The 12,786-nt window shown below is 48.4% G+C and overlaps 4 protein-coding genes across 4 annotated transcripts; 2 read left to right on the plus strand and 2 right to left on the minus strand.

Annotated features, from left to right (window-relative positions):
• Positions 1 to 3,122: 3,122 nt before the first annotated feature.
• Positions 3,123 to 4,537, plus strand: N7520_005836 (class I SAM-dependent methyltransferase; the record flags this gene model as incomplete). The annotated part of the gene is made up of 7 exons (XM_057139770.1): positions 3,123 to 3,257; positions 3,299 to 3,469; positions 3,532 to 3,597; positions 3,766 to 3,887; positions 3,988 to 4,226; positions 4,278 to 4,455; positions 4,507 to 4,537. Coding segments are annotated over 7 exons (942 nt in total), but the record flags the coding sequence as incomplete, so codon positions are not given.
• A 1,991-nt stretch (positions 4,538 to 6,528) lies between these two features.
• Positions 6,529 to 7,684, plus strand: N7520_005837 (KRR1 small subunit processome component; the record flags this gene model as incomplete). The annotated part of the gene is made up of 2 exons (XM_057139771.1): positions 6,529 to 6,588; positions 6,647 to 7,684. 2 exons carry the CDS (start codon positions 6,529 to 6,531, stop codon positions 7,682 to 7,684), a joined length of 1,098 nt encoding a protein of 365 aa, XP_056993777.1.
• A 381-nt stretch (positions 7,685 to 8,065) lies between these two features.
• N7520_005838 (sugar porter family MFS transporter) lies at positions 8,066 to 9,834 on the minus strand (the record flags this gene model as incomplete). The annotated part of the gene is made up of 4 exons (XM_057139772.1): positions 8,066 to 8,528; positions 8,581 to 8,800; positions 8,854 to 9,678; positions 9,732 to 9,834. 4 exons carry the CDS (start codon positions 9,832 to 9,834, stop codon positions 8,066 to 8,068), a joined length of 1,611 nt encoding a protein of 536 aa, XP_056993778.1.
• Positions 9,835 to 10,972: 1,138 nt separating this feature from the next.
• N7520_005839 (uncharacterized protein) lies at positions 10,973 to 12,568 on the minus strand (the record flags this gene model as incomplete). The annotated part of the gene is made up of 1 exon (XM_057139773.1): positions 10,973 to 12,568. The coding sequence occupies one exon, from the start codon at positions 12,566 to 12,568 to the stop codon at positions 10,973 to 10,975; it is 1,596 nt and encodes a 531-aa protein (XP_056993779.1).
• Between the last annotated feature and the right edge of the window lie 218 nt (positions 12,569 to 12,786).

The raw sequence follows: 12,786 nt of genomic DNA on the forward strand, positions 1-12,786 counted from the left end.
GTATAGTAAACTTTTCAGATTAGTAAAGAGAAATTACCAATTTGAAATGCGTCAAATGACCAGGTAACCTCCAAAGCGGGCTTCATATAGTATCCTGCACTACAGTGGAGCCAGGTTACAAAGAGCAAACCCACAACCAATGCTGCGGGAGAAAAAAAAGTAACACGATATTCGATACGATACGAAGATCGGCTCTCATCCTATAGAAAGTGAGCTGAGAACCCGCTGGAATGGCACGCTAAGATTATTTGATTTTCTTTGTCCAGAGTAATTTTACTTCCAAGGTTTAGGGATTCAGTGGTTTTGAGGATTTTTGCCCGTTTCCCCTATTTGTAATTGATCCACTCTGATTTTGAATATCATTTCATATAAGTTTTCGGATCAGTCTCGATCGTTAGCGGCCTTCAGACTAGACTTAATACCGGGTATATACCTCTTGGGAAGGTAGAAGGACTTGGTTTTGATTACATACATCCCGCTATTCCAAAGGCTAACTACTAACAAGGTTAGCCGCTCTCAAGCTGAGGGCCTGGCTTCCCGAGAAGTGAACCATGGCGCTGGGTTCAGAACCAACGGCGTCACAGATAACTTAATTATACATCCCTACCGTAGACCCGACGCTTTGGATGCTTTGCTCCTCTTTCGGGAGGGGGCCGTCCCTCTGCCCCATGCATGAACATTCGGACCAAATGAGGTCATGTGGAGGGGTCAGAATTTTCGGAATTTGTCCTGAATAAAACTCTGACTCCGTAATTGGGAAGGAACAACAGGGAAAGCCGGGACTCGGGCGCAAGCACTTACGAACCTAAAACAAGGCCCAGGGCCACATCATCCCCTTAATGATGGAGACGGTCAATCCTACCGTAACAATTCTGATCTGAGAGCCCACCTTTTTGTTCTTGACCGAGTACAGGGTGGTCGGTCACCGATCATCGCACCATATCTCATGGGGTGTTCCATGGCCGTGGAGTCTGATCTGCACAGAATCTGTTCCCTCGAGATTTTAAACTCATTCACGTTAGATTCTGCATGGACTAACCCGCACACATGTGGTTACCCTGACCACCCTAACATGTATGCGGCTTTTCTGGAAATTTGATGGCGTAAAGTCCCGACAGTCTGGAAAAAGAGACTGAAAGTGGAACCCAAGGGAGAACCCACACCTCCATAGCCTGAATTCTTGAAGTGGATATCTTTTCCGCATCGGCTGTTCAAGATTATCAGCTGCGTACTTTGTCAGCAGAACAAGTGAGGGACTGATTATTTCCCACTAATCGTACATTTGAAGGAGGGAAATTAATATCACCATACTCAATTTGCCAAATAGGACCATTTCACATCTAGTGATCGAATCCAAACCCCGAGGATCGGACAAGCGGTGAAGGAGAAATGAACCAGCTTACCACAAGAGTCCCGAAGGAAGGGAATCCAACGAGGTTCTTGCTGATCTTGACTCGGCCAACCCCACTTCATGTTTGAGGGGTTAGTTTGCCCTCGTCAGACTCAGCCCGGGAACACACCTAGCGCCGTAGCATACTGCATGCACATTGGTCGCCAAGATCGGAGCCACATCGGTGTGCACAGGTGTGCGAACGGATCGTTGTGTTAAAAACCTTGTCACCGAAGTGCTGGCCCCAATTTCTGGTTTTTGGTTTGACTGACAGCGGGAACCAGGGACGATCCATTCCCGTGCCTCTGGAATCTGTAATGCAGGGCTTTCATCTGGCCTGCATCCAGCAAGGGCTGGTTTGGATTCCAATCGATAATTCTGCAGAGGGGACTTCGATCAGACTCATAGGATGTCTTTCTCCCGGCTTCCTATTGTTTCGTATCTCTCAGGGCTTGACGGAACGGGTGAACGCCAGGGGTATATCTGATCCGATAGGAATTTTCTTTTTCTTTTTCGTTTTTCCTTTTCTTTTTTGCTTTTGGTGGTCCTTTGATCCGTGGCTGAAGCTCTGATTACATCATTCCATACCATGTCCGACATGTAACATTAAAAACATCGGCTCTCATGGTGTAAGGGAAAGCGGTTGTGATTTTCTGGCATCTAGCGCTTCAGCCGCTGAATGAGATCGGACTCACCAGCCATATTTAGCCACACAAAAATCAGACCATTGTGCCGGCCGGGGATGGGCCGGCGAGACAGTATTTCGCTTGATCCACTCTGTCGGGCGCTCCTGGATCCTAGAGGTAAAGTATGTCATATGCGATACAGCGGACTGTGCATTAGCTGACGGCACTGCCGCCTAGTGTCAAGGTTTGTTAGCTTGACTTTAAGTAGCAGAATGGGGCCGAGTCTATCCTGATAGTTGGTATTCCCTGGAGTTCCGATAATTGTGAACCATTCCTCGGCTACTGGACCGACCCGCCATTTCCATTCCTCTTCCCCTGCTTGAGTCAATGTATGACCCAGTCTCTCGGGAGTAAGAACAAAAAAAGAGTTTTTGTATATCCAAATTGATAAGTAGCTCAACCTCTAGCTAGAGATGACCACAAGACCCGTCGGAGGTTCCTAGGGACCGCTGGGACGAGTCGGAGGGGAATAACAACGCCGCATTGGTCGTATTTGGGCCAGCGATCAACGAAAAAAGCCCCATTCGAATGAAACAAGACGCACGGATTTGAGGCACAACGTAAGATCACCGCCAGAGATTTTCCTCACCCGAATATAGTTGAACGTGTTCGTCGCATTGGGTGGACTAGTTCTCAGCCTTCTCATTCGTGCACTTGTTAGTACGTACCTTGTATGAGACTTGGGCCCCTCATACAGCCCGTTGACAGGCGCCGACGAAGTGTGTGAATGATCCTCGAGCCGCCATCCAGTCCTAGTCTGTCATTGCCGCCGTCTCCCCTCCAGCGGTACCCGATCGCGTCGATGAAAATCACATAGCTTTCTTTAATTTCCTCTTCCCCCTCTGGCATTATCAGTTGATGCCCCCCTTGGCGCGGAGAATTTATCCCCACTCTTTGACAAAACCGGCCAAAAAGCATTCCATATAGCGGTCGACATTGCCAATTTTGTGCACGACATTCAGGAGAAGAAACAGGATTACAATGACGTACAGTCACTCTCCCTCGCGTTTCTTTCTTTTCAAGGCCACGAATACTAATATCCAGGTCTTCGATCCAAAAGGAGCCCAGATTCACAAACAGTAGCGCTGGACCGCGAATATCTGGATACGATCACTATCCAGGGCCGCGAGTATCAAAAATATTCGATCGACCATCGCATATATTTCGGACCAATCGATGATGTGAGCAGACAATCGTCTTGGTCCCACTTTTTATCTGACAGCTCGAGCAGGAAGAAGCGCAGCGCTTGGATGCCCAGCAGCAAGTGTTCCAGAGAATTTTCGACGACCGTCTAATCTTTCCACCAATTCGCCGACTGCGAAGAGTACTAGACTGTGGGCATGGGGCCGCCTCGTGGGCCATAGAGGTTGCTGAACAGAACCCAGATTGTGATGTGAGTCGCTGCGCTGATCTTCTCCTTTAGGCATCTAAAAATGGTTGACAATTGCTGTGAAGGTCATTGGCGTGGACATTGCCCCGCACATGAGCCCAGATGATATTCCGGATAACCTTTGGCTGCAGGTGAGTGATTGATCTTCTTTTCACATCGCTAGTTAGGACCATAGGGAGGTTGTATGGTCAGCCCAACATTTAGCTCTCTCAATACGCCATCGACGTTTTGTTGCAGATCTTACTGTGCGAAGAGTGGATTGTGGTTGGACTGACGGTCGCTAATACAACATCCTGTAGGTTGACGACTTGAACCGAACATTCACATTCCCTTCGAACCACTTCGATCTTGTGCACTCTCGACTCCTTGCGACCGGTATCCACCGTACTCGATGGCCGTCCTATGTCCGCGACATTGTCAGGTGCGAACACTCCCAGGCAGTTCGGCTGTCATGGAACCCCAGTAATCCAGTCTCTTGGATAGAAGTCGATCGTACTGATCATGTGTTCTTTCTTTTAAAGGGTCTTGAAGCCGGGTGGATGGGTTCAAATGGTTGAAATATACCATAATGTGCAATCTGACAACGGCGCCATTACCGACCAGCATGCCCTTAGGAGATGGAGCACACAATACATGCGTGCCTTGGAAGACAGGAAAGACCTTCGGATTGGATCAAAGTTGCGAGCCACTCTCATTGAGGCAGGACTCGAGGACGTCGACACAAACATGATCCCTCTTCCTTTATCAGCATGGTCGACCGGTGAGTAGCCGCTGCTGTTCTCACTCAAAGTTCTAACCTGACCGAATAAAGACGCAAGGATGCGAGCCATTGGACAATGCAATAGTGATAATGTTCAGCAACTTCTTCGATCCCTGGCGCTATATCCCCTCACCCAACGGTTGCACATGTCAACAGAGACTTTTGACTCGTTGGTGCAACAAGCACAGGAAGAAGCTAGAGACCATTCATTGAAGGCATATTTTCCCTTGTAGGTGCGCATTGTCGAAATGCTGAGGAGAGAGTTTGCTGACATGGCCAGATACGTTTGCATTGGACGAAAACCTTTATGAGCTGGGCCGACTTTGCACATATCGAACTGGCAGAAACCTCACCAAGAGGTGTGCACATATTCTTGTGATTCGCAGCATCTAACGTGGTCTTTATCCTGGGTATTGTATTGCATTTTGTCGCAGTTCCACGCGCACTACCATGTCGAATTAGCCAAGAGACGGTTAGTCAAAACAAATTCTTGATCAATTTTGTACCTCAGTGGGCCAGTCCATTGTATTTCGCTGTTTCTTGACAAGGGAAGTTGTGTGTTTCCCCCGAAAGCCCACGTTGCGAGAAAGTTCGAAGCGGAAAAGGGACTGGGAATCGGCGAGATGGTCGCACAGGGGACAAGAGGATTGGCCGGACTGACGGATGCGCATTGTAGTACAACCGCACAGCACGAAGTAGGTGTTGGAAGCCCAAAGCTAATTTCTGCGCTGTATGGTAGAAGTGGTTTGTTTGTCAGATCGTCATTATGGATCGGGTATGGATCGGGGTCCTGTGCGGATCGGGAGGGTCACGAAGCAAATCGACAACGGCCGACGACCACGCTAAACGTTACCGCGTGGCGTCGGAATCACCAATCAGATGTATACATCTTTGTTGGTTCTCAAAATATCACAACGATCGATGTCCCTCTGAAGTTGGGGGTACGTCAACGATTTGCTGTCAGTGATTCAGTCTGGGAAACTTGGGGGATGAGAGCCTCAACCCGACCATACCATTGGGGCAACAAGCTTAAAGCCATCCCTCGGACCCACAGTCCAGTATAATCAGGATCGTTGTGTGAAACGTACACTTGCCTTTGCCAGGGGAAGATTGAAGAGTGAAGGAGCAAGCCGAAGAAAGAAAGAGGGGGGTGTTGACCCAAACTACCGGGAAGGCAAGAACCAAGCGCATTGAGCTCGACCAACTCCTCCCATTACCTGACAGATAAGCTCTGCATTGTCATGTCAATACCTGATCTTATCACCTTACGCACTACGAGCTACGACCCAGGCAATCATTCTATCTGTCTAAAGAAGAAAAGTCTGACAGAATGTCCTACGGAGTGCAGTGACAAAAAGTCACCAATTCGTGATAATATCTGATGAATTCTTGAGGCATCTTTGAGGAATCTTTCAAGATTCAAGATTGTGGAATGCGAAAAACGAATATCTTGGAGATCAAAGCAAAAGATGAGCTTGGACCGGTTGGTATTTCTCCTATTTGGGAGACTTGTTACCCGGCCCAACGCCCCGGGATCCAACGCCCTATTAGACTTCGTTCCGGAATGCCCTTGAGTGATCTAGCACAACCACCAGGGATCCAGTCAATTTTGTTCCAACATCAGAGTCAACACCCTGTCATGTTGGGCAATTACAAATACCCACTTGCCCTGCTGGCTTTTTGTTTCTGTGTCGCCTATCGTTGCTAGGCACCGAGCTAGCCGAGACGATCTCTATCTCTTTGGGGCTTTGTGATCGGTCTCGACCCAAGCCTCATATCTTTGCACGATTGGTTCGGTCAATAAGCGCAAAGATGACGTGGTTCTCTTTCGCTGGCTGTGTGTCCTAGACGCAGTATAGGCCCCCTGCCCTTAACCGCTACTTTTCCCGGCCGCTCGATATTCAAGACAGTATGGAACTGCTTTGCCGGTTAGAGATAGAAACCAGTCATACATTCGAAAGTAAGTAATTAAGGTCTGTACTCTCATCTAACTCGATTGGGGATAATTTTCAAATTCTATATGGAGTATAGAGTTCTTCATATATGACAGCGAGATAAGCGTCATCGAAGACACTCGTACGTTACTGTTCGGGTTCAAGGGAAGTAGCAGTTAAAATGTAGAAATTCCTTAGAAGTTATAATCAAGAGTGATCCATTATATTATTTAGAAGTTATCGACACCTGGCTTCTCAGGTGTCAATGGCTACCCAATCAGGGAAAGGCGGGGAGAAAAAAAAGTTGCGGAATTTGAGCTCCAGTTGAATTAACTTGGAAACTTCCTCTTTCAACATTTGCAGCCAACATGCCTTCCACCTACAACAAAGAAAAGGCCTGGGATACCGATGACATTGACAAGTGGAAGGTAATAAAACCCCCCCTCTATCCCCAAGAGAAATCTTCGCTAACTCAAACTCATTTAGATCGAAGAATTCAAAGCCGAACACAATGTCGCCGGAAGTTTCGCGGAGGAGTCCTCCTTCATGACCCTCTTCCCCAAATACCGTGAAGTCTACCTGAAGGAAGCATGGCCAACAGTCACCAGGGCACTGGAAAAGCAGGGCATCGCCTGCACCCTGGATTTGGTAGAGGGTAGCATGACCGTGAAAACAACCCGCAAAACCTACGACCCAGCCGCCATCTTGAAAGCGCGCGACCTGATCAAACTCCTCTCGCGTAGCGTCCCCGTCACACAGGCGTTGAAGATCCTCGAGGACGGCGTGGCCTGCGACATCATCAAGATCCGCAACCAAGTGCGGAACAAGGAGCGATTCGTGAAGCGGAGACAGCGTATCCTCGGCCCCAACGGCTCAACCATCAAAGCCCTAGAATTGCTCACAGGCACCTACATCCTTGTTCAGGGTAACACGGTAGCGGCCATGGGACCATTCAAGGGATTGAAGGAAATCCGAAGAATCGTCGACGACTGCATGGCGAATATCCATCCGATCTACCACATCAAGGAATTGATGATCAAGCGCGAGCTAGCCAAGGACCCGACGCTGGCGAATGAGTCGTGGGATAGATTCTTGCCCAACTTCAAGAAGCGCACGCTTTCCAAGCGTCGTGTTCCTCACAATGTTACCGACAAGTCCAAGAAGGTTTATACGCCGTTCCCGCCTGCGCCGGAGAAGAGCAAGGTGGATTTGCAGATCGAGTCTGGAGAGTACTTCCTTTCGAAGGAGGCAAAGGATCGTGCGCAGAAGGAGGAGGTGGTCGAGAGACAGCGGTTGAAGCGGGAGGAGAAAATGCGCGAGCGCGAGAAGGATTTCATTGCGCCCGAGGAGTCGGTGCCGGCCGATGTCGATGGGGAGAAGAAGAAGAAGAAGGAAAAGAAGGAGAAGAAGGAGAAGCGGAAGCGCGAGGCCGAGGCCGAGGCCGATGGGGACGATGCCGATCGCAAGGAAAAGAAGAAAAAGAAGAAGAGCAAGTCCAAGGATGCTTCCTCCGACGAGGAGTAAATTTCTCCCGGTTTCAGTGTTTTCGGACTTTGGCGCTTTATGGCAGAGCATGGGTCTGGCGTTTTTATGTCTCTTTTTTCTTGTGACAGTGTCCTTCACGGGGGCTTTCTACTGTAAAATGACCAATACCAGGTTTTGATATATCTCTTAGGTACTATATGAACAATATTGAGAAGTGAATTCAATTGCTGCATAACAATTAAGATAAAGATCACTAATCAGGCCTATTAATTGATATTCATTGAACTGCACTACCAGATTTCACACTTGAGTGCATTCATCCCTGGAACTCTGATCTCCAGATCTTTTCCATAGAACTGCTATCATATTCCGCTGGGTGCGCTTGAGTAAACGCATACAGCCGCGGAAACTGTGAGTATCCTAGATAGCATCGTGTTCCGTCACAGTGGCCTTTTGCTCGTAGTGGCTAATGCTAGGCTCGACCTTGTCGAGCATGCCCATTTCGTGCGCGAAGGTCTCGTGGGGCACCCACTTAGCGCTGGTCATGGGGGTGGTCTCCTCGAGCATCTTGTCAACCTGTTCCAGACTCAGACCTTTGGTCTCGGGGATGATGAAAAAGGCGAATAAGAGACAAAGGACAAGCGCACTGCCCCAGATAAAGAAGACTTTAACTTTCAGATTACCTTCCGATTCGTCAACCATGTAGGGAGTGATGACCGCAATGACGCAGTTCCAGATCCAGTTGGAGGCAGTTGCAAGAGCAACACCTTTAGCTCGGATCGGCAGCGGATAGATCTCGCCAACGACCACCCAGGCACCTGGACCCCAAGTCATAGCGAAGGTTGCGATGTAAAAGCAGGTGAAGACAATGAGACAAACGCTCCTGAAATCCAGATGGTCAGCATTGTCATTTCGAAATAGTCGGAGGAACTTACGCTGCGTGGGTCCCTTCTTTGGTAACGCCTACAATCGCAACGATGAACTCGCAGAAAATCATGACTGCGGCGCCGTAGATAAGCAATGGACGGCGACCCAGTTTCTCTATCATGTAGAAAGATGCAGGAGTTGTGACAACGTTGACGACGTTCATAATGGTTGACATCAAGAAGGGATTTTTCAGACCGACCTCCTGGAAGAACGTGGTGCCATAGTAGACTAAGCAGTTAGATAAGGTATTCAAAAAATGGACTAACGTAAGCATTACTTACAGATGAAGTTGATTCCAGTCCACTGTTGGAACATCTGCAAGCCAGTACCCATGATGACACGGCGGAGGTTTCCACGCGGAGCAAAGCCACCCTTGAAACAATCACCCCAGGAAGTGCTTGCGATTTGCTTTTCATATTCATAGTTTGCCTGAATCTCAGCAAGCTCTGCTTGGATGGCATTGTGGGTTCGAGGCTGCCCACGGACTCGCTCCAGCGAGCGCAAAGCATCCTCTGTGAGGCCGCATTTGACATAGTACCGAGGGGATTCAGGAAGGAGGAAGAGTCCACCAGCCAAAATCACAGCCCAGATGAACTGCAATCCGATGGGAATACGGTAAGACGAGCGGCCATCAATGTTCTTACAGCCTTGAGCAACACCAGAGGCGAGGAGCAAACCGATAGTGATAGCCCATTGATAACCGAAAACGAGTAGACCGCGAACCTTGCGAGGAGAGATCTCAGAGACATACAAAATGACAGTAGAGGAGACACCTCCTACGCCGAGACCAGCAATCAGACGACCTGCAACAAGACCAGCGACGTTGACAGTTGCAACCTGGACAGCGACACCGATGGAGAAGATCAGACAGGAGATCATGATGGTGATACGACGACCAAAGCGCTCAGAGAGCACACCTCCGAGAAGGGAACCGAAGAAAGTACCAGCTGAGAGAATGGAAGTGATGAGGGACTTGCGGGAGCTGGGAATGATGAATTCGGATGGATCTTCTTTGGTGGGGCTACGAGAATGTCCAAAGTGTTCCTTGACATAATCCATGCCCAGGACTCCAGAGATGTAGCCAGAGTCATAACCGTTGAGAATGCCTAAGTGTCAAGATCAGTTTTGAAGCCAAAAAATGCGGGAAAGGATGTCTTACCTCCAAAGCTGGCAAAGCCACAGATCAGATAGGCACTCAGGGTGACAGGCGCCTCGATCAGGTTGAGATCGGCCGTGCCCACGACCTGGCGAGTATCCGACATCGTTGTAAACTTCAGATAGAATGAGAGATTAGTGATAGAAAGGTTTTATCATTCACAGAAGGGGAAAGTGGAGCGCAAAAAACGTCTTCAGGTGGGGAAGGAAAGAAAGGAAGGTTGAGGTTGAGGAAAGAAAATAGAATGACAAACACTTGAACAAGATAGTAGATACAAACGCAATTCGGAAGGTACCGTCAATTATGGAATCATGTCCAAGGCAACGGTGACACACGCGTAGATTACTGAGTATGTACAACTCAAATAAATAGCGTCAGACAAGCTCATTTCTACCTTGACATGTAAAAGAAATACTCGGAGCCTCAAGCATCATAAACGGCTTAAATTACTTCAATGAAACTGTGATATGAGAATGACCTTTAAACTTACTCGTATTTGGATACTCCTGGCCTATTGCTAATATAAACTGCATAAATGCATAACTGCTGCACAATGACCTAGTTTATAGTTGAGAATATATGTACTATCCATTCTTTCCAGAACCTTGAATGCCCCGGATCACCGTGCAACAGAATCTATCATGGAAGATCAGGAGTCTTTTTAAGTGCAAATTGAGAACTCAATTCATGGAGCTACAACAGATGAACGGAGTCCCACTCCTACAGATGTGCAAAGAAAACTTGACGACCATTTTACCTTGTCGAGTATATGTACCAATACGGCAAACCACAGGAAAGACCACCTGGCGGAAGAAACACGTCATACTAGGAACTCCTTCAAGATAGAGTGTCATGAAACCTTTACCGGCGTACAAGACACCTGACAAACTTGACGGATTATGGCCCTATGGATGCACGTAGCCGTTAGAGTTGCATGGGGACAGCAGCCCATGAGCCATTGGATATACCCGAGAAAAGGAGTAAATGTCAGATAGTCACACGCACTATAGAGATACTACTAGTACTACCATATATTAACAAGAGGACGTCCCATTATCCTGTTTGTAAACAAAGTTTATAAGATGACTTGAGTGCTCCATGCTGGTTGAATATCCGAATTTTCAAGGAAAAAATGCTTAACACCACGTGAATAAAGATTCTACATGGTTTCAAATAAATTTTATCTCTTCCAAAGTAGCCGTGATATGTATATAAAGTTAGATCTGGTAATTGGTATGTAACACCTAAAGGTCGGCAACTCGAAACGAAGCCCGACACAGCGCAGAACCAAGTATGTTCCCAGCATCAGCCTGCAGCTCCACTGATCTCCAAGCAATATACCCATCAGGTCGAACAAGCACCGCTCCACTATCAGAGATACCCAATAACAACTCAAGATCAATCTGTCCAAGGAGCAAAACATCAACTCCAAGCCGAACCGATCGAATTTTAATAGAAGACCTCTTATTGACCTCAGCCACAGGCCCAGTCCACCTTTCAGCCGAGATCAAAGTCCAATCCACACCAACAACATCAAGAATCGGAACCCTCTGTCCATCTCTCTCAACCCAGAAATGAGGCAGATGAGTCCCCGGCTGGCCCCTCCACTCATCAGGCTTCAAGGCCCTCGGCAAACCACCATCCGCACCGATTATTCCATCGGAAAGATAAATCTGTCCAAATTCCATTGCATCATCATCTATCTTTTCGCCAGCCGGTACAGCGGTATCAAGATGTACCTTGTAGTCCGCACGAACGAAGATCTGATCATGTCGCAGCAGCGCAACAGGTCTCCTCTCCTCAGTATACGTATCCAGAATCCTCGGCTCGGATTGTCCTGAAAGAACAGCGGCAAGTTTCCACGCGAGGTTGTACACGTCGTGGATGCCAGTATTCGCTCCGTAGCCGCCACGGTTAGGTGGGAGGGTGTGTGCCGCGTCGCCGGCTAGGAAGATTCGACCAGATTGGAAGGTATCGGCGACTAGAGCTGTTAGCTCCCATTCTGCTGTTGTGATGATTTCTAGGGGAAACTCGGTTCCGATGGCTTGGTAGATTGCTGCGCGGAGAGCGGCGTCGTCGCGCTTGACTTCGTCTTTGAACATTAGGGCCCAGCGGCCGTCGCTGTAAGATGCGAGGAAGGCTTTTAGACCGGGCTGGTTGATATCGAATTGGGGAATCCCTTTTGTCCATTGTTGGAGATCTGCGTGAAAGAGTACGCTTTGGATTGTCTGCATGAATCCGCGACCTTGGCGTGGGATGTGGAGTAGTTCGCGTATGGTACTGCGATTTCCGTCTGCGGCAATGAGGTATGATCCTCGGATTTGTTGGGTGTTTCCTTGGTCATCTTTGACAGTGACGGTGACTCCATTTGAACCTTGTTCCACGTTTAGCACTTTGTGTTGGCGTCGGATATCGGCGCCAAGCTGGAGTGCTCGTGCTTCGAGAATTGGCTCAAGTTTGTCTTGAGGATTGGCATAACCACGAGCAGCCGAGTATTCCATCTTCGGCTGGACAATCAACGGGGTTTGTTTTTCTGTCTTTGCTTTTGTGTCCGTGTCGGACCACGATGACTTGTCGTGCCATTTGCCGGCCACACTCTCGACGTGGGCCCGTTCGAGGACAAAGTCAGCGGGCGCTGGGTCGTTGTTTTCAATGCCGACTTTGTGGTAGATTTCCATGGTGCGGGGGGTAAACCCGATTGCACGAGGGTGCTTGGAAATACCGGCATGCTTCTCCAGAACAATAGTTGGGACATGGTGCGATGCCAGGCATAGGGCTGCGGAAAGGCCGACTAGGCTGGCACCAACCACGATGACTGGTTCAGGGGCGTTGGAAGGCATTGTAAAAGCTTTGAAATGATGATAATCAAATTTCGGTTGAATATTGAAATGTATGAATAGAAGAGCAAGTCAACCATTATATAGAAATCGGATCGATTGCTCGGTGCCGAGCCATGTATATCTCGGCGCCGAGAATTTCATGTCGGGCTGAGATGTCGGCCACGTTAGTCAGGCCTCAAACGACTCAACTTAAGACACAGAAAGCTTACTTTATTGCA

This window comes from Penicillium odoratum (assembly GCF_028828045.1).
Source record: "Penicillium odoratum strain IBT 22623 chromosome Unknown utg000005l_segment0_segment0, whole genome shotgun sequence".
In the NCBI taxonomy this organism is placed as follows: Eukaryota; Fungi; Ascomycota; class Eurotiomycetes; order Eurotiales; family Aspergillaceae; genus Penicillium; species Penicillium odoratum.